We start from the raw sequence: 27238 nt of genomic DNA on the forward strand, positions 1-27238 counted from the left end.
AAAAAAAAAAAAATTATATATTTTCAAAGTTATTACCTATTAATACAGTTGGTATAGATTTGTTCCAATAGCGCTCAATATTAAAATTATAATTTGTAAAGCCAGTACATTTAAAAATTGTGCTAATATTAACAGTGATAATGTTTCAACCTATAGGTTTCTTCATAAGTTCTGCAGAAGATAGATTGAAACATTGTCGTTGTCGATTAGAATTTAAAAAAAAATAGATATATGAAAATTAAATCTGACAAATATATACAAAGAAAATTATTTTCACCATTTTAGTTTGTAGAGATAAGTTTAGAAACAACAAATTATATAAACCAATAAAGTTAATTTAATTTTCTAGGAGTTTTATTCAATTGTCAAGCTGCAATTCTGTTAGCATTTCTTTGATCAGAATTCCACTTGGCTTTCATTGCAACTACTTAGACCATTCCTGTGTTATTGATTTTGAAATTATATCGATTTATAGTTTTTAGGCTTTCATTTCTGTTCAAAGCCGATAACATTAGGTCATTGGAAGCTCATGATATCTCCGGAACAGTAAGGGTTATTTCCTAATGATGAATCTCTTAACTGGGTTAAAATGCTAATATTTAAAAAAATATATTTTTTGAAAGAGATTAAATCAAAATCCTTTGTTTTCTTGTTGAAAACACGGTTGCTTATGTTTTTTATGGCATAACGACTCTTTAGATTATTTAACATTGTCTCCAGTAGTTTTGGAAAAAAAGTTTTTATGTTTCAAGTTATTTATATCTCCAATTATTTTTTTCCATGGTATTTAGTTAAGTTGATTTGTCAAGAAAAATTGTTGTTTTTGGTTTTGCAGAACATGATTGAGTTTTGCAGTTTTATAAATGCTAAGAAAAGAAAATAACACCAATGTGTGATGCATTTAAGTCAGGAAGCCAATATTTTCAGACATCTTGATCTGGTAGCACATAAGTTAAAAAAAAAAAAATGACCAATGATTATATAACATCCGCAGAAAGTGATTCATTATTTACAATGAATCAAACAAGTTAATATCTTACCATATTATGGTAAGATTAATAAAATCTTGGAATTTGGAATATAGCTTTATATATATATATATATACACACACATAAACACACAAAACATCTACTTTCTAAAGCAAAAAAGTTAAACAGTCTACTTTTAATGCAATAAAAAAAATTATCAATTTTCACCATTAAGCACACATCAATCTTCTCTGCCAAGTCTATCTTGAAATTGTTGGAAATGACAAGAACTTACGTATAAACAGATTTGTATTTGGATTCTCGTCCTTTTTCTGATAACAGCAGTTCAAATGCAAGTTCGTATTCATTCTCACCACAATCTGGTGGTGCCAGGTCAACTGAGGCACTTCTGGGTTCCACGTCTTTCACCTTCAACATAAGTTGACAAATCTTTACATAAAGACTCAAAGCCCTCCATATAGATAAAAACACATACAAATGTTTTCGTAATAAAAAGGAATAGAAGAGCGAAAGAGAGAACAGGATAAAAAAAATGCCTGAAAAAACAACAATGGTAAAATTACTTTTTCGCTGCATAGTTTGTCTCCAGGAAATGCATATATTTAATAAGTGCCTGTTACTCAACAATATCAGATTATTAGATTAAATTTTAATTTGGTCTTTGACTAAAGAAAACTAATTTTAATCTAGAAAATAATTTACCCAGCAGTAAGTAATGGAAAAATACAATTTTCTTTCTAAAGTAATTGTTTCAAAAATATTTATTCACAACATATTATCTGAATTTCAAATTAATTTTTCAAAATTGGTATACTCTGTATACCAATTTTTACAAAAATTATGATACCTGTTATTTGATATTTTGATTGTTTCAAATTACTTAAACTTTTAAAAAGTCATGTCTGACAGCAAGAGGGGGGGAGAAGAGAGAGCAAGAGGGGTGGAAAAGAGAGAGCAAGAGGGGGGGGGAAAAAGAGAGAGCAAGAGGGGGGGAAAAGAGAGAGCAAGAGGGGTGGAAAAAGAGAGAGCAAGAGGGGGGGAAAAAGAGAGAGCAAGAGGGGGGGAAAAAGAGAGAGCAAGAGGGGGGGAAAAAGAGAGAGCAAGAGGGGGGGAAAAAGAGAGAGCAAGAGGGGGGGAAAAAGAGAGAGCAAGAGGGGAGGAAAAAGAGAGAGCAAGAGGGGAGGAAAAAGAGAGAGCAAGAGGGGAGGAAAAAGAGAGAGCAAGAGGGGAGGAAAAAGAGAGAGCAAGAGGGGAGGAAAAAGAGAGAGCAAGAGGGGAGGAAAAAGAGAGAGCAAGAGGGGAGGAAAAAGAGAGAGCAAGAGGGGAGGAAAAAGAGAGAGCAAGAGGGGAGGAAAAAGAGAGAGCAAGAGGGGAGGAAAAAGAGAGAGCAAGAGGGGGGAAAAGAGAGAGCAAGAGGGGGGGGGAAAGAGAGAGCAAGAGGGGGGGGGGAAAGAGAGAGCAAGAGGGGGGAAAAAGAGAGAGCAAGAGGGGGGGAAAAGAGAGAGCAAGAGGGGGGGAAAAGAGAGAGCAAGAGGGGGGGAAAAGAGAGAGCAAGAGGGGGGGAAAAGAGAGAGCAAGAGGGGGGGAAAAGAGAGAGCAAGAGGGGGGGAAAAAGAGAGAGCAAGAGGGGGGGAAAAAGAGAGAGCAAGAGGGGGGGAAAAAGAGAGAGCAAGAGGGGGGGGGGAAAGAGAGAGCAAGAGGGGGGGGGAAAGAGAGAGCAAGAGGGGGGGGGAAAGAGAGAGCAAGAGGGGGGGGGAAAGAGAGAGCAAGAGGGGGGGGGGAAAAGAGAGAGCAAGAGGGGGGGGGGAAAGAGAGAGCAAGGGGGGGGGGAAAAGAGAAAGCAAGAGGGGGGGGGAAAGAGAGAGCAAGAGGGGGAAAAAGAGAGAGCAAGAGGGGGAAAAAGAGAGAGCAAGAGGGGGAAAAAGAGAGAGCAAGAGGGGGGGAAAAAGAGAGAGCAAGAGGGGGGGAAAAAGAGAGAGCAAGAGGGGGGGAAAAAGAGAGAGCAAGAGGGGGGGAAAAAGAGAGAGCAAGAGGGGGGGAAAAAGAGAGAGCAAGAGGGGGGGAAAAAGAGAGAGCAAGAGGGGGGGGAAAAGAGAGAGTAAGAGGGGGGGGGAAAGAGAGAGCAAGAGGGGGGGGGGAAGAGAGAGCAAGAGGGGGGGGGGGGGAAGAGAGAGCAAGAGGGGGGGGGAAGAGAGAGCAAGAGGGGGGGGGAAGAGAGAGCAAGAGGGGGGGAAGAGAGAGCAAGAGGGGGGGGGAAGAGAGAGCAAGAGGGGGGGGAAGAGAGAGCAAGAGGGGGGGGAAAGAGAGAGCAAGAGGGGGGGGGAAAGAGAGAGCAAGAGGGGGGGGGGGGGAAAGAGAGAGCAAGAGGGGGGGGGGGAAAGAGAGAGCAAGAGGGGGGGGGGAAAGAGAGAGCAAGAGGGGGGGGGAAAGAGAGAGCAAGAGGGGGGGAAAAAGAGAGAGCAAGAGGGGGGGAAAAAGAGAGAGCAAGAGGGGGGGGAAAGAGAGAGCAAGGGGGGGAAGAGAGAGCAAGAGGGGGGGGGAAGAGAGAGCAAGAGGGGGGGGGAAGAGAGAGCAAGGGGGGGGAAGAGAGAGCAAGGGGGGGGAAGAGAGAGCAAGAGGGGGGGGAAGAGAGAGCAAGGGGGGGGGAAGAGAGAGCAAGAGGGGGGGGAAGAGAGAGCAAGAGGGGGGGGAAGAGAGAGCAAGAGGGGGGGGGGAAGAGAGAGCAAGAGGGGGGGAAAGAGAGAGCAAGAGGGGGGGGAAGAGAGAGCAAGAGGGGGGGGAAAGAGAGAGCAAGAGGGGGGGAAAGAGAGAGCAAGAGGGGGGGGGGAAAGAGAGAGCAAGAGGGGGGGGGGAAAGAGAGAGCAAGAGGGGGGAAAGAGAGAGCAAGAGGGGGGGAAAGAGAGAGCAAGAGGGGGGGGGAAAGAGAGAGCAAGAGGGGGAAAAAGAGAGAGCAAAAGGGGGAAAAAGAGAGAGCAAGAGGGGGAAAAAGAGAGAGCAAGAGGGGGAAAAAGAGAGAGCAAGAGGGGGAAAAAGAGAGAGCAAGAGGGGGAAAAAGAGAGAGCAAGAGGGGGAAAAAGAGAGAGCAAGAGGGGGAAAAAGAGAGAGCAAGAGGGGGAAAAAGAGAGAGCAAGAGGGGGAAAAAGAGAGAGCAAGAGGGGGAAAAAGAGAGAGCAAGAGGGGGAAAAAGAGAGAGCAAGAGGGGGAAAAAGAGAGAGCAAGAGGGGGAAAAAGAGAGAGCAAGAGGGGGAAAAAGAGAGAGCAAGAGGGGGAAAAAGAGAGAGCAAGAGGGGGAAAAAGAGAGAGCAAGAGGGGGAAAAAGAGAGAGCAAGAGGGGGAAAAAGAGAGAGCAAGAGGGGGAAAAAGAGAGAGCAAGAGGGGGAAAAAGAGAGAGCAAGAGGGGGAAAAAGAGAGAGCAAGAGGGGGAAAAAGAGAGAGCAAGAGGGGGAAAAAGAGAGAGCAAGAGGGGGAAAAAGAGAGAGCAAGAGGGGGAAAAGAGAGAGCAAGAGGGGGAAAAGAGAGAGCAAGAGGGGGAAAAGAGAGAGCAAGAGGGGGAAAAGAGAGAGCAAGAGGGGGAAAAGAGAGAGCAAGAGGGGGAAAAGAGAGAGCAAGAGGGGGAAAAAGAGAGAGCAAGAGGGGGAAAAAAAGAGAGCAAGAGGGGGAAAAGAGAGAGCAAGAGGGGGAAAAGAGAGAGCAAGAGGGGGAAAAGAGAGAGCAAGAGGGGGAAAAGAGAGAGCAAGAGGGGGAAAAGAGAGAGCAAGAGGGGGAAAAGAGAGAGCAAGAGGGGGAAAAGAGAGAGCAAGAGGGGGAAAAGAGAGAGCAAGAGGGGGAAAAGAGAGAGCAAGAGGGGGAAAAGAGAGAGCAAGAGGGGAAAGAGAGAGAGAGTCGAGAAGAGAAAGATACAAAGAGTGATATATAAAGAGAGGAAGCGAAAACTAATCCAATAAATTACAAAGTGACACTTCGAAATTTTAAAAGTAATTTGAAACATTTAAAATGTCACATAAAAAGTAATTTCTGACTAATAATTAGAGTAAAATTTCATGTGCTAAAAGATTTTTAAATTTGCAAACTTTTTAAGATTGATTAAAACAATACTACCTTAAAAAATTAATAATTTTATGTTTAAATGATACCATAACAATACAATTTAACCTTCAAAATCCCATTAGAAAATTGTTAATAATTATGAAAAAAAAAAAAAGTAAAAAAGCCGGGTGGGTACATCTAGTTTATGATAATTGTCTTCAGGTTTCCTTTCGACCTAACACTTGTTCCAAGTGTCTCTAGTCTCAAAATACAATTTGATGCAAATTTGATCTTAGAACATTGACATAGTTTACAAAATATATTTGCTTACATTTTTTTTTCTTCAAGTGGTATTTGGAACCAACAGTTTTGATGTGTAACTATAAAATAAACCATTTTTTTTTTTTTTAATTTTTACCGTTTGAAAAGAGAATCACATGTCAGGCTTTGCGTTAGAAGCAGTCAATAGTATTCAGAGCATAAAGTCCTGCTGGACATTATTTGTATGCCTAAGATGTCAGTAGTATTTAATATCTGAAATGTTGGGTGGATAAACATTGAGAAATTGATAAAGAGATGGAAGGAAGAGTAAAAGAGGGGGGGGGGTGAAAAGGTGGGGGGGCGAGAAAGTGAAGAAGACAGCGAGATGGAAAGAAAGAGGTGGAGATATAGAGATTTATGAAAAAAAACAAAAAAATGTAAACAAACAAAAAAAGAACTATAAAACTAAATTTAGATATGCATAAACTAAATATATGTTAATTCACTTAAAAAAAAAAAAAGAAAATTTTTAAAATATATCCTTTTGAATTATGAGAGAAAAATACAATTTATTACAAAAAGGAGTAGGTATTAGGGAAATAGGGAGGGATAAATTATCAAACGACAATGAGAAATGGAGAAAGATTAACTAGAAAATATAAGATATGAACAATGCAGGATAAAAATAATGTTAAAACAACATGAATGAAAAGAGTAAATAAAAGTTTTAAATAAAAAGAATAAAAACAAAACCGTAAAAAAAAAAAAAAAAAAAAAAAAAAATTAAAAAAAAATTCAAGTTAAAAAAATTTAAAAATGAAAGCATAAATGGATAAAGAGAAAGTAAAAAGCAAAGGTAAAAAACAAAAAACAGAAAGGGTAAATAAAGGAAAAGAGTAAAAAACAAAAAAAAACGAAAAGAAAAAGAAAAACGAAAAAGGGAGAAAATAAAGGGAAAAAAATCTTAGAAAAAAAAAAAGAAAGAAAGAAAGAAAAATAAAGAAAATTACAAACTGGATTTTTTAATATCCAAACTATATAGTTTGGATATTAAAAAATGTATGCACAGCTTTTAATTCTCTCTAAGATTACCTGGCATTGAGGGATGATTTTCTTTAATAATTCTTCTGTTAACTGGAAAAGAAAAATTTAAAAAAAAACAGAAAAAGTCAGACACTATTATATTAGCTCACATAAATAAAATGAACATAAAAATGAAATTTTAAATACCACATGATATAAAATATAAATTATAATCATTTTCTGTATGAGCAAGAAATTATTAATGTTGTCTGAAATGAAATTAGAAGAAAATTTCACAGTTCTAACAAAACTTATTTCTTTTAATGCAAAATCATTCGTATGTATGCCCCACATAACCATGTTGGCACCATTTTATTTGGTTGTACGCACCAAGGAGCTCAAATGTTTCTGCACTGCTACCTATATATTGATGCCATTGTGCAAGCCTCTTGATCCTCATATGTTGAAAAGTAGTCTGTATCAAGGTTGTCTTAAGAAGCAGATGATTTTCTGCACTTGCTTTTCAAATGCCAAACTTCATCAGTTGTTGATAAAGATCTTGGTGCAGCAAACCGTAATTTGAAGTACGGCATGCCTTATCCAGTAGAGTAATCCACTGTCCTTGCATAGAAATAGTATAAGTGACCAAGGAGTTATCCAGTACAGTCAGTTACTGTTGTATAAAATAGTACAAGTTATCAAGTGCAGTTAGCCATAGTGCATAGACAAAAATAATATGCCTTTTCTAGTGCAGTTAGCCACTGCCACATGCAGACAACCAGTATACCTTATCTTGTTCAGTAAACGACTTTTTGCACATAAATGGTAGGTTTTATTTTGTGCAATTATGCACTGTTATATTGAAATGGTACATCCGAAAGGCATCATTAAGTGGTAGTCATTACTTTCTAAAATATATCACCACTATGTGATAATCCTTTTTGTTTACAACATTTTTTATTATGTATATTACTCTATAGGTAAGAAATTGAAATAATATACCATGGATCTCACTAATTACATTAAAAAATACATAATTTGATACAAAACACAGGTAAACACTATCGATTTTAAAATAATATAAGACAATATAAAGTGAAGAAAATGACAATGTATATATCATTGATTTGGAGAAAATTTTTATATTATGCCATTGACTGGGTCACCTCGAATGCCTTAAAACAATTTCCCTGTAGATATTGACTTGCTGTCCACCTCAAGATGTGACACAAGGTTGGAAAGTGGATATATCAAACCAGCATCCCTAAAGGAGAGGCACTTTAGCCGAAAAAAAATTGTCTGGGCATTCTCATCTGCATTCCTCTGTCGGGGCACCTCAAGCAACAAGCAATAAACTTGTCCCGCCTGAAAGCCGGGTGGCAAAACCTGAGAGGATGGACCTCCTAGATAATACCCAGGGTGTATATCTCAGTCCGACAGGTACTGGACCAGTACTTGGCCCCACCCCTATAAGCTGATTGCCAAAAAACGATTTTTGATTCATACTTTCTACCCAGGTTCTCTGTATCACTGTTTGTCACTCCTTATCAATGACTTTAACGCTGCAGATGATGTGCTAGTCAGTGAAACATTTGCTGATGTTCAATCTGCTTTTAATAAACTTCAGTATATTGCATCGCAGATTAAGATGAAAATAAATGCGTGCTGCTTGCTTTGTCCCAACATACAAAATACCCATCATCCTACATAGTGATCTTGGACAGGTTAAGAGTTGCAAATATCTTGGCATCATCATCATCATCACAACCATGGTTTAAAGTGGAGCCAAGATTAAAATGTAAATTGAACTAGTACATCATGCATTCTGCGATCTAAATTGCCAACTCTGGTCAAGATCAGATGTAATGTTCAGCATCCAAATCTATCAAGTGCTAATGATCTTCGTTTATGGCAGTGAGTCCTAACCAATAAGAATAGCAAATGTTAGGAGATTGAAAACCTTTTATCACTATTGCTTACATCGCATCATCCATGTTCAGTAAAGCTTCATCCGCACTCATTTTTCGACCAAATTTCAAACACTTATTTCTTTTCAATTTTCATTTCATTAAAAAAAAAGTTATGAATTTTCTAGTGCTCAAAATCATAAAAAATATGAGGTGAGCGACGTTTTTTATGACTGGCTTCCATAGCAACCACGTTGCTCCAGCGACTACTGTTACTACTAATTCACTAATGAAAACCTAAAAGGGCGATAACTGGGGGGATTTTATTGAAAGCAGACGAGTGCTGTACATTGTTATTACATATGTGTTTATGGGAGCAAAAAAAAAAAAAAAATAAGACTGAAATTAAACAAAGAACAAGTGAATTTACTGGAAGCCTGGAAAAATCATGGATTACAATAGAAAAATGTGAGCATGAAAAGTAATATGGTTAAGCTTAAACATGGAAAAGTAAAGGACTAGTTGTTAAAACTGGAAAAGAAAAGGACAAGATATTCTAGTAAAAATAATAAATTTATAACTTAAAATATTGCAGCATTAAGATTTTAATTCGATTTATTTTCCAGTTTTAACAACTAGTCCTTTACATTTAATGCTCGCATTTTTCTATTGTAATCTATATATATATATAAAAGCGAAAATGTGTGTTTGTATGTATGTGTGTGTGCTTGTATGTATGTGTGTGTGCTTGTATGTATGTGTGTGTGCTTGTATGTGTGTGTGTGTGCTTGTATGTGTGTGTGTGTGCTTATATGTGTGTGTGTGTGCTTATATGTGTGTGTGTGTGCTTATATGTGTGTGTGTGTGCTTGTATGTGTGTGTGTGTGCTTGTATGTATGTGTGTGTTCTTGTATGTATGTGTGTGTTCTTGTATGTATGTGTGTGTGCTTGTATGTATGTGTGTGTGCTTGTATGTATGTGTGTGTGCTTGTATGTCTCGCAAAAACTTTCCACACAGGTCACGGATTTTCGCCAGATTGGTATCATTTTAAACTTCCAACCTTCGCCCGACAAATATCGAAAAATTGGCCAAAAACGTTAATTCCTTCACCCTGAAATCAGCACTTTTCTACAGGGAGGGGGGGGGAGGTCAGCAAAAACCGTCCTATCATGATGAGTTCGCTTCTACACATGCGTCATATGACGTCGTAACCTCATTTACTTTAAATATTTGAAAAAGCAACACAATTTTGTGGACGTTGTCTTAGTTCAGTTGCTTAGAGCGCGGCCTCATTATCTAAACGTTTTGGGTTCGAATCGAGGTTTGAGATGTCTTTTTTTTTTCGATTTTTAAAATTTTAATATTGAAGCAAGGTTATTTAAGCCTTTTTTCACGTGTTTTCAGATTTTTTAACGTTCGTTGTTTTTTGGGTTTTTTTACTTCGCTTATTCTTAGGTTTTCATTACCCCCCCCCCCACACACACACACACACCCCAGCCCGATCACACACACCCAAAAACACCCGGGCAACGCGGGGTACCCACCGCTTTTTCACATTTTTTTTTTGGGGGGGGGGGGGTATTTTTCAGATTTTTCAACATTCGTTTTTCTGTTTCGCATTGTTCGTTTGCTTACGTTAGTTTTTTTTTTACTTTGCTTATTCTTATGTTTTCATTAACAACCCCCCCTCCGCCCGAGCACACACACCGAAAAACACCCGGGCAATGCCGGGTACCCCCCCTCCCTAGTGTATATATATATATGTATGTATATACACACACACACACACATACAGAGTGAGCTAAAAGTAGGACAATAAAAATATTTATAGATCACATATACATGCAACTATATGTAATAAGACAATTATATTAACAAAAAATAAATGTTATTTATCAACTCAAACTAATTTCCTTCTTGATTTACACATCTTTGAAGTTTGCTTCTTACATTTAGACAAAGATTTTCTACTTTTGGCTCACCCTATATATATATATATATATATATATATATATATATATATATATATATCAGATAAAATAAAAATATACTAAAGAATCACATATTGTAAATTGTTTTTTTTTTTTAAGAAAATAATAAAGAAACAAACCAAAGAAGAATGATAAAGAATTAAGTAGGTGAACTAGATCAACCAGCTATTTAGGTTATCCCTTGCATTCTTATATTTTCTGAAAAATACATTAATGTCAGGGTTATGGGACATTTCATTCAGTCTTAAGAGGATCTTAAACTAAAACACTTCAGAACAACAACAAAGAAATCCTGGAATTAAAAAAAAAAAAAAGCAAAAAAAAAAAAGCAAAAAAAAAAAAAAAAAAAAGCTCCACCCTAGATACTTGGAACTATGATTCTCCTTAACTAAATGTATTTACAAGCAGAAAGCATAAGTTATTGGAAGAATGCCTCTTGTTTTTCAAGCCGACCGGAAGGGACACTAACAAGCAGGAAATCACAAGCATCCCGCATCATGAGGCCCAGGGGCGTGGCTTATTACAACACGTCAATCTTTGTGATATAATACAATTTATTTAAGAGACCACTGTGAACATTGCAGACAAGCAAGCAGGTAGGCTTGCAATATGGAGGATAGAGATCATTCCTCCTTCTCTTTCCTTACAGCTATATACATTATAAAACAATTCAGAAAATTGCAAACAAAATTTTTGAGAATATCAAATATGGTTGACTGTAAGAATTCATTACAGACACAATATTAGGTTGGTGCAAAAATGTTTTTTGACGTTCAACTATCTATAAAAAAAAAAAACGACATTATTTTTTTGCACCAACCTAATAATAGAGTTGATATTGCTTGAAGTTTGAGTAAATACCGCTTACATAATGTCCTTATGCATCTGTATTTTTATAAAGTTAGATATGTGTATATGTCTATATATTTGTAAGTTGAGAATTCACTCCTAAACTAATTAACTGATCATTATGAATTCTGGAAAACAATTGTGACAAAGGGTTCACATGCAGGTTGTATTTAGTTTCATAACAGTTTGGTACAATTAAGAATTAAATAACCAAATTATACTATAAGTAAATTCAACATACACACACATACATATAACTCTAGTTTATATGTTCAAATTTCATTTAAAAGGATCAATTTTCAAATAAAATTAAAAATTTATTGCTTAAATCAAAGAATACAATGTGTAAATTAATGTCCTTAAACCATGGATTTCCAATGTAAGTACATTTCCTCAGAGGAAAATTTCTAGTAGATGTACTTACATTAAAAATCCATGGATTAAGGACATTAATTTAAACATGGTATTCTTTGATTCAAGCAATAAATTTTAAATTTTATTTGAAAATTGGTCCTTTTCAATGAAATTTGAACATATAAACTAGAATGTTTATTTGCTCTTGCTTTTTATTTGCTTAATTTTTATTTGCAACAGGAATTTTCGCAAAAAACTTCTTTTTTTTTTTACTGTGCACATCTATTTAATAAAATAAATTATGGCAAAATTTCAGGAAAAAATAATGGATGGTTATCTGGCAATCGTCTGGAATGACGGCTGCACTGAAGCCACTGAAAACATAGGTATCTTTCCGATAAATCAAGGCACCAAAAAACCAGGGAATGAATTTTGATTAACATTAGAATAAGGATTCTAGACATAAAGCTTAGTATCATAATATATTGATTTTAATATACAGTGGCCTAGGATACATTTTTTCAGGTTACGATGTGGAATACAATGTTTTTCCAACCCCTGGTTATGGTATTTGTCCCACCTTATAGTGTTATTTGATTATATGCACGTGTATTATATACTGTACTGTATTTTGTTACTAATTTTTAATGCCATATCCCAGGGTTCTACTGTAGTTATTAAAGTTTTTTCCTTAACCCATGAATTTTCAATGAATGGCTTATGGGAGGAAATGTTAGCAAAATAGATGTGGGTAACATCTGATTGAATGAACCATTCATTGAAAATCCATGGGTTAAGCAAACGACTTTAATAAGTATTTGTAATTTTTTGTAATCCTTTGTCAAACAATAAATTTTGTTGCAATTCTACACAATTGAGTTTTTTGTCTGCTTGGGATTGTCTTATAAATATTGATACCAATATTTATTTGGAGTTTATGTTCACAGTATTATACAATCTGTAATCTTACAACATTTTAGTATTTTATATATATATATATATATACACACACATACACTAGACTGCCAGTTAAAACATAAAAAAAAATCTCTTATGCCATATCACTAATGTACACATTTTATGACTTCATTCACTATGATTATCTCCGATCAGTTTTAGTGGATGACGTTTGTTTTTTTTATGAACACGAAACAAACAAATAAGATAAATTTTAGTATTAAATATAGATAGCTGTATTAAAATATTTAATTTTATGTCAATTTTGAAAGCATTTACTGAAAGAATTTTTTCTACCTGTCAACAAATACTGTGAAACCCAACCTTAATGCTAGAAACCACCTTTTTGGATGAAACAAAGGCTCTCATTGACAGACCGATAATAGGGCAGTAGAAAATGCAACAAGATTTGTGATTGGTTAGAAAACCTCAAAACTTGTCTGAAGTGAAAGGGTTCAATAAAAGAACTTATGCTTGGAGACAGTCAATCAGTACAAGAGACAGAAGTTGGTGACCGATCGAAAGTAAGAATATAAAAAAAAGAATTTCTCAATTTCGAATGGAACAAAAGCATGAAGTAAATGTCCAGGTTCCATAACCAGACAATCCTGAGGAACGATCTACATGAGCTCAGTACAGAAATCCGACATTACAAACAAACAACAGCGGGTTAGTTGGTTGTTTGTTTAATGGCAATAGATCTATTTTTTTAGCCTATTCAATGCTGAATTCAATAATTTTGGAAAAAGGTTTTATGCTTCAAGTGTTTTATATCATCAAATATTTATTTATCGTGGTTGGTTTGATTGTTTTATAGAAAGAAAATTGCTTTTGTTTTTGCAGAACATGAATGAGTTATAAAAAGAGAAAGAGGAAAAAAAACCAATAACATCAATGTTGGATGCATTTTTCACCAGGAAGCCAGTATCTTCAGCTAGCCTGATCTGATAGCACTAGATGCTCTAACAGATATTAGCACTCCAGGCACAATATAGACCTTGGCGCAATTGCAACTACATTCATCACAGGCCCCAAATGGGGACTCATCACTCATTAAGGTCATACTATGACAGCAGGCTTATCTCCCTTCTTCCAAAGATGCATTTGATCACTGTACATTATTTAAACTAACATAGATTAACCATTTATTTTCTAACTAGCCTGGGTGCCCGGCGTTGCCCGGGTGTTTGGAGGCCTGTGTTTGCAGGTATGTGTTGAGCAAAATTAAAAAAAAAAAAAAAGGAGGTAGTAGTCAGGCTGGAAGCCGTACTGCGAAGGAGGAAAAGAACATGGAAACAAAAAAATGTAACGTCTTTGCTGTTGCGCCCATCGCCAAACCGAAAGTAAAGTAGGTTTAAATTAACGCTAGTCAATCGAAAAGAGGGAATGACTTTTGAAAATATTAGTAAAAAAAAAAAAAAAAAAAAAAAAAAAAAAAAGCGACCCTTCCTTGTAGAAAAGTGCCCAGTTGAGGGTGAAGAAATTAATGTTTTTAGCCAATTTTTCGATATTTGTCGTCCAAAGGGTCGATCTTCAAAACGATACCAATCTCGTGAAAATCTGTCGCCTTTGTCGAAAGTTTTAGGCAGATATACATACATACATACATTTAAACAGACAGGTGAGATTTATATTATAGATTCCTGGAATCATTTTGAAATTGTTAGCTTCATGACAAGTTGGAATATTGTCATTTCTTCAGTCTGCTTTTCACGCAGTCCTACATCATTAGGTCACATATTTTACAAAGACTGACGATGAATAAAAAAATTACCTTTGGCTCAGGCAAAATGGACGTTGGTTGTTGAAGCATCTTTCTTTCTTCTTCCTGTTCAGCACCATTTTCGGTTGAAGATATGGTAGGACTTGATGCGACGTTATTGTTATTGTTCTGTTGATGTGCATCGCCATTCACGGATATAGTTACTGAAAAAGTAAAAACAAAAAAAAAATGTTTGGGAATTTGGGGGATGAGGATTAATAACCTTTATTATTACAACTATTGTTCTCATTTTGTGTGATTAAGACTAAATTTGAGAACAGTAATTTACTACAAATTTAAAATAAATGCATAAACAATATTTGGATAATCAAACTTTAAACCACAGATTTAATTCCAACTGATTCTGCTTTGGTTTCAAATCAAAAACAGGAGAATGTGTAGACAACGGTCTAGAAAGAAAATGGCCGCAGAGTGCGAATTTTATGTAAAAACTGAAAGGCATCGTTACTCCACATATGAAGATAATTGTTCGTGAAGAAAGTTTGCTTATCTAAAAAACAATGCCGATAGCCATTAGTCGCGTGCTCTCGTGTAATGAATGAATGCGTGAATGTAGGATTGACATGAAATTCTTAAAGATAAACTAAAATGACTGAAAAATGGGCTGAAATCGCTTAAATAAATAAAAAGTAAATGATTAGAATGACTTTAATGAACTTAAGGATGAATTGAATGACCTTAAGAATGACTTGAATGGCTTTGAGACTGACCGGTTGTAAAGTGGGTGATCATTTTACATTAAATTAATACAGAAAAGTGATCCCCCACTTTATATCACAAAGTTACAATCATAAGAACAGCACGTAGATATGACACTTTGATCTTGGCCAAAAGGCCAAGAAAAGCTGTATTTATTTGCTCCCCCACCGAGCAAATTAGGCACAAGGCCGATTTTTAATGTGAGGAGGGAAGAGGAAATGTGACCAACTCCCCAGGGAGTAGGGGAGTTGGATAGTGACAATTGGTATGAAGGGTTTCCCCTACATTGACCAAGGTCTTATATGTGGGGTTTCCCCCACATATGGTCTTTGCTTGCAGTATCTGTTCCGGCAGATACTACACTTTGATCTTGACCAAAAGGCCAAGAAAAAGGTATTTATTTGCTCTCCCACCGAGAAAATTAGGCACAAGGCCGATTTTTAATGTGAGGAGTGAAGGGGTAATGGGACCAACTCCCCGGGGAGTAGAGGAGCTAGATAGTGATAATTGGTATGAAGGGTTGCTCCTACATTGACCAAGGTCTTATATGTGGGGTTGCCCCCACATACGGTCTTTGCTTGCAGTATCTGCCGGAACAGATACTACACTTTGATCCCGGCCCGAAGGCCAAGAACAGGGTATTTATTTGCTCTCCCACAGAGCAAATTAGGCACAAGGCCGATTTTTAATGTGAGGAGTGAAGGGGAAATGGGGACCAACTCCCCGGGGAGTAGGGGAGCTGGATAGTGACAATTGGTATGAAGGGTTTCCCCTACACTGACCAAGGTCTTATATGTGGGGTTGCCCCCACATATGGTCTTTACTTGCAGTTTCTGCCGGAACAGATACTACACTTTGAGATATTAAATCTTTTATTCATGTTAAAAATACAGTCAAAATCAACGATGAACAAAAAACTTAGGCACATGGCCAACTCAAAAGGGGGGGACTGTGGGGGTCGTTGGTCATCCTTGTCACTCCAGGACTAAATAAAGTCAAAAGTTTCTCCCAGCTAGTATCTTCTTTCACCATAATACCGCATTCACCCTACACTTTGATCCCGGCCCGAAGGCCAAGAACAGAACATTAACAACAGATTATTAACAATTAATCAAAAAGGCCAAGCACAAAAGTGTTACGGACAGACCGACAGACCAACCGAAGGAGTGACTTATAGAATCGCTTGCACACGACTAAAAATGTATTGAATGATGAAATCCATATTTTTTGGAGCATTTTCATTTCCAACCATCAATTGACTGCGAATAATGGTTCAGAATTCCAAGAATTGACTATTAACTGGTTCTTGGCAATCCATTGAATCATTTTGAAATTGTTAGCTTCATGACAAGTTGGAATATTGCTATTTCTTCAGTCTGCAGGAAATCATCATCATAACATTGTTTTAAACACTTGTTGCATGCATTCTAAGAACTAAGCGGCCATTTTCTTTCTTGGTCGTTGGGTCAATACACAATACCCCAAAACAGATTACCGTAATATTAAGAGATGCGATTATTCAAGATGCTGAACAGATAATGATTTTTTGTTAATTGACACACGTAACAGTTCCTGTTTAGTTTACTATGTAAACAAAATGCATGGTATCTGAATCGATTTTTAAAAGTTTGCTCGAATATGGAAGATTTTACTTAAATGTTAAAGACAACCTTTTGGAGGCAGAAAAATCAATTTCTTGTCAAGGTACTTGGAAGTCTATAACTTCCTTTTTTATTTACTCTTGTTCATTTCAAGCGGAAACACTTTATTTTTACTCTTGTTCAATCCGAACTTAGCATATTGCCATTTGGGGCTACTATTTGAAACCATGTCTACAGGGGACTATGTGAGGAGATGAGCAAGATGTTTGTTCACATTACATTTAAACTTCTGCAGTACAGTTAGAGAAGCAGGAAGGAAATTCCAAAATTTTGCAGTTTGAGGTTAGAAACTACTAAAATAGAAGACTTTTAGGCATCTTTGAGCCTTTTCAACAAAGACGTGGGATTTTGTTGCTAGATGTGTTTGTATATACATTGAGGGAGTACAAGTGCAATGAGTTCACCAGAGCACATTCTATTAAAGTACAGGTATTACTGTGATTGGGCAGGGACTGAAGCTTGGTTGATAGTGTGGGACATATTAGATTGGAGACTCTTTTTTGGACTGTCTAAGGGAGAGAAAGACTATTGGTAGATATACAAGTCAAGATGGCATACGCATGAGTGAATGGTGGTTTTCTAGAGATCCAGGATATTCTAAGGTGTACACAGTAGAGGAAACCCACCTTCTTTGCAGCAGCCTTGGCAATGTATTTGTTCCATAATTCATATTCCCTGTGAATTTTAAACCGAGGAGTTTGATGAGCTCTCGGGTAAGGTGTTATCAATAAAGTGCAATGTGTATTTATGTTATATATATACACACACACACATCACAAAAAGTCTCTCTGCTGAATATAGAAGGAAAAATGTAAACTTATTTCCATGATGAGACCCCCCCCTTCTGTTTTCTATACGGATTTACACATTGTTTTCCTTTCCCTTTTTTAACTTTGCAGCTGGAGACGTTTTCTTTCTTCCCTCCCTTCTTCCACTCACATTTTTCATGATGAAAAAAGTCTGCATCGTTTTCTTTTTAATACTTACTTTGTTACATGAAAAGGGCTGTCCCCTTTTCATGCAAGTTAAAAATAAAAAGAGAATTAGTTGAATGAAAATGATATCAGATAAAACAAGGATTGAACCCTGTAGATAAGTTTTAAAGAACAATAGGCTTAAATGGAATGTCTAGTTAAATTGTTGATTCCGTTAAAATATTTAATAAATACAAATTTGGCTGGAAACTATTCACATTCTTAGAAAGAATGCATAATAAAAATATGGCTTACAGAATTAGACAAGTAGGTTAAATTCCTTTGTAAAACAACAAAGAGAATGGGAAATTTTCTGGTCGTCAGAAATGGTTTCGAAACGTGCAAATCGCGCATGTTGGAAACATGCGAGTTGTGGTCACGTTGACCAGACATACGTGTAACGTCAGGGCAGAAATCATTTCTCAATATAGGAGGGTTCGAAGTTAGTTGGGGGGGGAAGAGAGAAGAGAATCAGATCAGTCAGATCGGAGAAGAAGAGAGGTTCAGACCGATTCTCGGTTAGAGTCGGGGTACCCTCTGGAAGCGAGAGTTTTTAGAAGAAACCATGTAAACAACTTTGAATCCCTGAAATACAGAATCATGTCGACCGGTCGAAGAAATAAACGTATCATCATCGTGTTTTTATAACTGCCGTCTTGTGTTGTGTCATTCTACCAAAACAAAGGCAACACATGAACACACTAAGACTAATACGAACTGTCAACACCAAAGAATAATACATACATCATCTTAATGCCAAGCATTACATAACTTGATCTCCCAATGATCAACAAAAACAAAATATTAAAGTGCAAAATCAACAGTTCGTTATTTTTGTCTTTAGGTCATCAGAAATGATAATTTATATATGAAAAATTAAATTACTAACAATTCTATGATGGTGCAAACACTGATTGAGTACAACGTTTTTTGGAAAGGAGAGAAGTACACTTGCAAGTGTCATTTTTAAGTCATTAATGGGAATTCATAGGCATTACAACGTAAATTTTGCAAGTTTGAATTATATTAAATTACCTCCTTTCATTTTTTTTTTAGATTGTTTTCAAAATGATGGACAAGACAGCCGCTCTTTGATTACATAGATTTTTTTTTTTTCAATTTGAAAATAAGACTACTTGACCAATTTACATAATTTGGGGCATTGAGGAAGGCTTTGGATGGGTGATCATGTGCCAAACTTAAAATAAGACTATGGATTGTTGATTTTGTACCAAACTGAGAAATGGGCTTGAAGCTAGTGACATTGCATCAGACTGAGAGAAAGGCTCTGTATCAGTGACCATGTGCCAGACTAGGAATAAGCTATGTTTTTTTTTTGAGCATCGTGGCATGTAAAAGGTTGTGTGATGGAAAGAGATATTAGACAAGGACACAGTTATCAACAGGTGTAACGAGAAAAGAACAAGGACACACAAATGGGTGCTATTCTTTTTAGCCAATTAGAGTAGTCAGATTCACAGTGTTGCTAATTCTTAAAAGGTGCCTTCAGAAAAGGTTGGTTTGATAATTTTATTTTATAGCAATAATAGGTCATTTAATGTTGAATCCGTCATTTTTCGTAAAAGATTTTATGCTTCATGTTCTTTATATCTTTAAATATTTATTCAATGTATTTGGTTTGGTTGTTTTGCTTTATGGCATAGCAACCCCCGTTTTTGCGCTATTTAATGCTGAATTCAATAAGTCTGGAAACGTTTTGATGCTTCAAGTTTTTTTATATCTTAAAATATTCATTAATGTTTTTATTTTGAGAACATTTGCTTTTGCAGAACATGATTGAGTTTTGCAATGAAAAGGAAAAAAAAAAAAATCAAGAACATCAATGTTTAGCGCATTTTAGGTCAGGAAGCCAGTATCTTTGGACAAGAAATTGGAGTATTTACAAAAATATTTAACAAAAGTTTTTGTTTGTATTTTTGTTCATTTCAAACAAGGGCATATTGCTACTAACGCATAATAGGCTACTGTGATTGGGACCAGATTTATCGGGGTGGAACAATTTGAGTAGGGAGTTTGGCAACAAAATGTTTATTCATATTACATTTAAATTTCTGCATGTTGATACGGTCTGGGGAAACAAGGAGCAGGAAGAGAATTTCGAAGGCAAATGGTTCCAAGAAATTAAAAGGTACCTCTCTCCGAGAGTGAAAACACTCAAACGGGAATTACATTTTGATATAAACATTTATTCCTTAATGAGTTCTTTCCAACAGTTGGCACGCTTTGTATAAGATTACATTTTTCTAAGTTGCCCTCCTCTGACTCCCATGGGCGTCCAGTCATAAAATCCCATCTGTCTGCTAATGCGTTGCATATCAAACTGATTTCCTTCGTAACTACCTCTACATCTCAAAACCTATATTATACTTTTACCAATCATAATCGACTATTATAATTTAATCATAATAATCGACTATTTTAATAGTTTCCGGTAGACTAACAACATAACACCATGTTTAAGCAAAATAAATATGTTAACATGAGCATGTTCAGAAGTTAGAAGAGGGGGGGAGCAATATTACCAACTGAGATAGACAACTGAATGTCCCCATAAAAAGAGGTTAAGTTTTTTTTTCAAATTATTTTTTTTTAATTTGAAAATGTTTTATTCGATATAGCAAAACGAAAGTGGAATTCAATGTCATTTTTTTCTTTGTTTTACTGATTTTAATATTAAAAACAATCTCTTAAATTATTTTATCAAGTACATTTTACAGATTATAAAAAGCTTATAAATTCTTTTAAACTGACTTCGATTTTTAAGTAAGGATTCCATCAGCAAAGTTGAGGGTAATACTTCTCATGCAATCAAATTTTTCTTATTTAATTATTTCTTTTTAAATATTTCGATTACTATAGAATAGGTAATTCTTAAATTATATTTTTTTAATGTTTCCTGTTCAGTTTTCATTAAGTGTGAGTTAAACTGAAGATGATACCATGCTTGGAATTCTGATAACACCGGCCAAAACACTAAGAAGGATAGGAACATTTTATGTTAAATTTATACAGAAAACTGAAGTGGATTGTGATCAAAAATCGTTTCATTATGATTTGGAAATTTTTTTTAATGAGGCTTGACAATTTTTATTCTTCACATTACAGTTCTCATCTTGACTGTTATTCTTACAAGGTTTTGTTTAATGTAACCTTTGAACTTCTTTAGATGCATCTTGCCAGAAATTTGTATGTGGTTTTGTTCAAAATCCTGTACAGATTCCAGAGTTCAACAAGACGCACACAAAGAAGGTCATAGGTTACATTGTCCAAAATACTGTGAGAATAACATCCAAGATAAGAACAGTAGCCGGGTTAATTCAAATCATACAATTTGTTTTTCCTTTTTAAAACAATTGAAGACTTTTGTCCAGAATTACCCTATATTCAAAAGCAAAAATAAACAAAAATCTGTATGTACATACCCATGAAGAAAAAAAAATATATTCAAAAAATTATGTAAATTGATCAAATAGTTACATTTTTATAAAGGAACTCATTTTTAAGTGATTAACAGGAATTCATAGGCATTACAACATAAATCACGTAAGTTTGAATTATGTTGAATTATCTCCATTTTTTTTTTTTAAGATTATTTTCAAAATGGCGGACAAGACAACCGTTCTTCAGTCATTCATAAAACTTTATTTAAGAATAAAACTACTTGATAAATATACATGATTTTTGGAATATATTTTATTTTCATCACGGGAACGTATATCATACAGATTTTTATTTATTTATTTTTTTAATATAGAGGGAAGAACCCAATCGAATTATGAAAATTTAAGAGGTTATGTTATTTGATTTTCAAAGATTTTTTATTTCTTGTTTCAGAAAAATTAAATTGCAAAATATTCAGAGGATGGAGAAACAAGTCTGATGGGCAGATCATGCCCGGTGGATTTGACATTAAACTTTGATATTGATTGAACAAAACTTGTTGATAGATTAATTGATTATCTTTTGTTTACTAAAGACATATTTTGCTATAGAATTAAGTATTATTGACAGTAATTTGATTAAGTATTATTAACAGTAATTTGAAGTAACATTGATAAAAATACAATCATTGTGATGAAGGAATATTTTTCTTTATGGTCGGTTTTACTTTTATTTAAAACTAACTGCCCAGGATCAACTGCATTAAAATTTATCTTCCAAATATTTGCATGTTACATCACCAGGTCTTATTTTTTATTTTTATTATTTAACAATTTTTTTTTGTTTCGTATTACAACACAGCAACCATTTTTGGATTATTTAATGCTGAATCCAGTAATACTAGAAAATTTATTTTACACTTCAAGCTCTTTACATCTTCAAATATTTATGTTTAGTTTGGTTGTGTTGTAGAAAAAAAAAATCGTTTGTTTTGTTTTTTTAATTTCGCAGAATATGACTTGAGTTTTACAAAGAGAAAGAAAAAAAAAGCAATGATATTAATGTTTGGGGTATTTTAGGTCAGAAAGTATTTTCGGACAGCTTGATTTGGCAGTGCCAAGATCCTCTGAATGGGGTGCATTAAACGAATTCTAAGCCCTGCCAACAGGGCTGCCCTAACACTAAAACTCCAGGCCGAAGTGAACTTGAGAACCATGGCAACTAAGAAGCAACTCCATAATCTCCACAGCTTCCAAATGAAGGCCTCATCACTGGATCTCTTAACTTATTTGTTATGTTCCATATCTAAGCTACAAAAGTAAATAAGGAACAATAACTCTTACTGATAAAGAATAGTTATTTTTCCTAGCTGAGGTGTTTAAGAATGTTTCCATATTAGTCAACTATCAAACTAGAAAAATTATTTTTTTGAAAATAAATTGTAACAAAGTATTATATTGCTAAGAACATGGTAAAACAATAACAAATCAGTTTCATTTTTTAAATCAGACAGACATAAATTTAGATGAGTTTAAACTTTCTGATTATAATTGAAACTTTAATAAAACTGCTTTTCATCAAGAAGAAATCACAATTATTTTATGAATTAAATTATTCTTTGCTTTATACAACAAAATTTTAACAGTCAATTTGATAAAAATTTAACAATTTCATAAAATGTTAAGTCAATTCGAGAAGTAACACAAAATGTTAACAGTCAATTAGATAAAATTGAATTTTAACAGTCAATTAGATAAAATTGAATTTTAACAGTCAATTAGATAAAATTGAATTTTAACAGTCAATTAGATAAAATTGAATTTTAACAGTCAATTAGATAAAATTGAATTTTAACAGTCAATTAGATAAAATTGAATTTTAACAGTCAATTAGATAAAATTGAATTTTAACAGTCAATTAGATAAAATTGAATTTTAACAGTCAATTAGATAAAATTGAATTTTAACAGTCAATTAGATAAAATTGAATTTTAACAGTCAATTAGATAAAATTGAATTTTAACAGTCAATTAGATAAAATTGAATTTTAACAGTCAATTAGATAAAATTGAATTTTAACAGTCAATTAGATAAAATTGAATTTTAACAGTCAATTAGATAAAATTGAATTTTAACAGTCAATTAGATAAAATTGAATTTTAACAGTCAATTAGATAAAATTGAATTTTAACAGTCAATTAGATAAAATTGAATTTTAACAGTCAATTAGATAAAATTGAATTTTAACGATCAATTAGATAAAATTGAATTTTAACGATCAATTAGATAAAATTGAATTTTAACGATCAATTAGATAAAATTGAATTTTAACGATCAATTAGATAAAATTGAATTTTAACGGTCAATTAGATAAAATTGAATTTTAACGGTCAATTAGATAAAATTGAATTTTAACAGTCAATTAGATAAAATTGAATTTTAACAGTCAATTAGATAAATAAAACAATTTTAACAGTCAATTAGATAAATAAAACAATTTTAACAGTCAATTAGATAAATAAAACAATTTTAACAGTCAATTAGATAAATAAAACAATTTTAACAGTCAATTAGATAAATAAAACAATTTTAACAGTCAATTGGATAAATAAAACAATTTTAACAGTCAATTGGATAAATAAAACAATTTTAACAGTCAACTGGATAAATAAAACAATTTTAACAGTCAATTGGATAAATAAAACAATTTTAACAGTCAATTGGATAAATAAAACAATTTTAACAGTCAATTGGATAAATAAAACAATTTTAACAGTCAATTGGATAAATAAAACAATTTTAACAGTCAATTTGATTAATAAAACAATTTTAACAGTCAATTTGATTAATAAAACAATTTTAACAGTCAATTTGATTAATAAAACAAAATTTTAGCAGTTAGTTTAATGAATGAAACAAAATATTCTTACATGAACTGTCATATCCAGTCGTGGCCAATTCATATTTGTCTAAAAACAAAACAAAATAAATAATGACTTATTTTATAAAGTGTTTATTATTTACTGCTAAAAAGAATTACACATAAAAATTGTAAAAATAAAAACCTTTATTTCAATGTAAGTTTAAAGTTAAACCTGGATAACGAAGGAGAATGCAAGTTAGATTTTCCTGAGTAAATGCAGAATGTGCAGATTTTTTTTAAACACTTTTGTAGTATTGATTTTTCATTTATTTATCATATTAATTGTGTCAGTGTTTTTGACATAAGATGCAAAAGAAGAAATATTTCAAAATATTAGCATTTGTTCTACAAATAGATAACAATGATTATTTCGTTTTGATAGCATGAATTGCCATGCCTATTAATTGCATATAATCTTCATGGCATCTCATACAAGGGCCAGGTCATCAACAATGAATTCTGCAAAAAGATCACTCAACATGCATGTCACTATAAAGACCTACTGACCACAGTTTAAAAAAAAAAAAAAAGAAATTCATATAACATGAATATGTAACATGCTCAGAAGAAATTGCAGAGATCATTCTGCAAGGAACAGCTCAGGGTAAACGAAAACAAGGCAAATAGAAGAAATCCTTATTCGACAAGGAAAAGCTTAGAGATTACCCAGTCACTATCCCACGACTATACTAAGTGGAGCCAGCTGGTCCACTGTTCATCTACCATACAGCATCCCTATTACCTTGGCAGATAACAGGACAAGGAACAGTAATTGCATAACTAATTAAATGTTAGTCGTTTGTCTTGTTTGAAGAGGTGTGTATGAAAATATATCTGAACAAATTTCAAAATATAAAAAAATTATTTTTCTGTTAGTTGAAACACGCTGGATGTCGAATGTATTTGTTTAAACAGATTGTAGTTACTTGTTACCGGTACGCTAAAATGGTTTTGCTTATGTAAAGAACTCAGCTGGTGCCTAGTGAGAACATGTTAGTACATATTTTATAGGCAGGGATTATGATTGCTTTCCTCTATTTAGAAGATGTTGTTGGGAGAGGCAGAAATATCGGAATAAATATAATATTTTATTTGTAATTATTAATAGTCTTGATTATAATGCTCAATAAACATCGGTTTTAATGGGAAGGGCAGCATGAACATTTAACAGAAATTTACTGGCTTTATTTGCATACATATAGAAGCCCAACACAGTGCGATAATTTTAAATAAAGTAAATATAAAAAAATTATCAATAGACTTTGTATACATTTCTTTCCTCAGTTTACATATGTCCGTATATCACTACAAGCAAAATTATATCGTCAAGTTATGGAAGGCTATAACAATGTAGAAATATGCTGGGTGGGTTAGGAGATGGAGTTGTTTTATTTCATGTTATACCAACTCTTTTCGGGTTATTTAATTCCGTATCCGGTAATTTTGAAAAGAGTTTTTATGCTTCAAGTTTCTTTCTATCCTCAAATATGTATTCATGGTATTGGCTTTGATTGTTTTGTTGAGGAAAATTCTTGTTTGTGAGTTTGCAGAACATGATTGAGTTTTGCAAAGGAAAGGGGGAAACCCCAATAACATCAATGTTTAGTGCATTTTAGGTTAAAAGAATAGAAGATAAAGATGAAAATAAATTTGTTTTGTTATCTATTAATTTATTTATGATACATTTCATGAAGTAGTCCTCTGTTCATTGGAAATGTATGTATGATGCTTATATATCACAATATTTGGGGGAAAGATTCTCCTTTTTTAAGTGTTACTATTTTGTTCAACCCAAATTTTGCAGCATAAATTGTGGCTGCTATAGCTTTATACATAAACTTGTAAATCTGAAAAGCTATAAAACCTTTTTTTTTATTTTAATACTGAAATGATTGCATATCATATATACATCATTAAATAAAATGGACATTTTTGTCTATTAATTCTATTTTCGATCCTTTCCAACTTCCGAATAACAGTTTTATTTATCATAGGTCCGAGTACTTTCCAATCCTTCAGGGTTCATCGTCAGTGATAAATTAATCGAACTGGTTTTGAACAATTTATATATGGGGGGGGGGGGGTTGCTCTTCTCTTTTCTTCATTGATTAATTATTTTATCCTTTTTTTCCATTGGTTAAAATTAATAGCGTCCTGAAATGTGTATAAATTGTTCAAAACCAGTTCGATTAATTTATCCCTGACGATTAATCCTGAAGGATTAGAAAGTATGCAGACTTATGATAAATATGGTCATTACATCGGCCACTTCCTGCCAGAAGTGAAGACTTATTCGGACGTTTGAAAATAAAATTTATTGACAAAAAAAAGTCTATTTTATTTAATGAAATATGCCTTGGAGAAAAATGCTGCCTAAATAATAAATAGTTATAGAAACTGCTCTAGACAAGATCTGAAGCCACTAGATGTAAGAAGCTAGCAAGAACGAAAGATGATTACTGCAAAGACAGGAGATGCCTATTGACCTTAGTCTTGAAAAGACCAAATCTACAAGTAGAACCAAAACCATTAGCAGGAAGAGAGTTCCACAAACTGCAGTTTTTAGAGAGAAGTACTGAAATAGAAAGCTGTATTATAACGAGGTATCTGAACAGTGAGTTGATGAATATCAAGACCAATAAGTCAAATAGGCTGAAATAAAGGAAGCCGGTTTTGGTTTGGTTCTTTTATTTTACAGCATATCAACCTTTTTCGGGTTATTTTTTTTTCGGATGCTAAATCCAGTTATTTTGGAAATAGTATTCATGTTGCATCGACTTATTCTGTAAAAGGTTTTAATTCTTCAAGCTTTTTGAATCTTCAATCGCTAATATGTAGTGTTTGGTTTGCTTGTTTTATGGTGGATTTTAACGTTTTTGTTCCCTTCGCTGCAGAACATGAGTTTTGCAATGGGAGAGGAAAAAAGGGTTACAGTATTAATGTTTGGTACATTTTAAGTCAGGAAACCAGTCAGGAAGTGGGGGAGATAGAAAGAGAAAGAGAAAGGAGAAAAAGGAAAAAGAGAGAAAAAGGTGGGTTGTTTGTTTTTGGTTTTGCAGAACATAATTAAGTTTAGCAAAAAGAAGTAGAAAAACAAAAAGCATCAATGTTAGGTGCATTTCGTCTCAGGAAGCCAATATCTTCAGACAGACTGATCTGGTAGCATCAAAGGAAGCAGGGAATAGATCAGAATACTAAAGAACACATGCCATAATAGTATTTATAAAATAGACCGAGATCAGCAACATCACGTCTGTGAGAGAGAGAGAGGTTTGTAAAAAGAAAGGGAGGAGAGGGGTCAATCAAATCACAGATATGCTTTAAACTTTATTAAAAACTATCAAACGAGATAGCGATTCACCAGCACATATAAAAAAAAACATGATATAATGGAATACCTCCTCACAAAAAAAAAAAAAAAAAAATGAAAGTGGATAA

The 27238-nt window shown here is 34.1% G+C and overlaps 1 protein-coding gene across 15 annotated transcripts in view; it reads right to left on the reverse strand.

The window, feature by feature from the left end:
* LOC145287875 (fibronectin type-III domain-containing protein 3a-like) overlaps positions 1 to 27238 on the reverse strand; it is a 791938-nt gene that overhangs the window by 138590 nt on the left and 626110 nt on the right. For 11 of the 15 annotated variants that reach the window (XM_080135773.1, XM_080135779.1, XM_080135775.1 and 8 more), the window contains 4 exons: positions 23808 to 23846; positions 14134 to 14285; positions 6370 to 6411; positions 1265 to 1398 (listed from right to left, as the gene is read on the reverse strand). In XM_080135773.1, coding sequence (XP_079991899.1) covers positions 1265 to 1398; positions 6370 to 6411; positions 14134 to 14285; positions 23808 to 23846 — 367 coding nt within the window. The remainder of the gene's footprint in view (positions 1 to 1264; positions 1399 to 6369; positions 6412 to 14133; positions 14286 to 23807; positions 23847 to 27238) is intronic. The other 4 variants (XM_080135781.1, XM_080135780.1, XM_080135778.1 and 1 more) reach the window with 1 other exon arrangement.

The sequence above is a fragment of the Euprymna scolopes genome, chromosome 11 (genome assembly GCF_053919585.1).
Source record: "Euprymna scolopes isolate OS-2025 chromosome 11, ASM5391958v1, whole genome shotgun sequence".
Taxonomy (NCBI): domain Eukaryota; kingdom Metazoa; phylum Mollusca; class Cephalopoda; order Sepiida; family Sepiolidae; genus Euprymna; species Euprymna scolopes.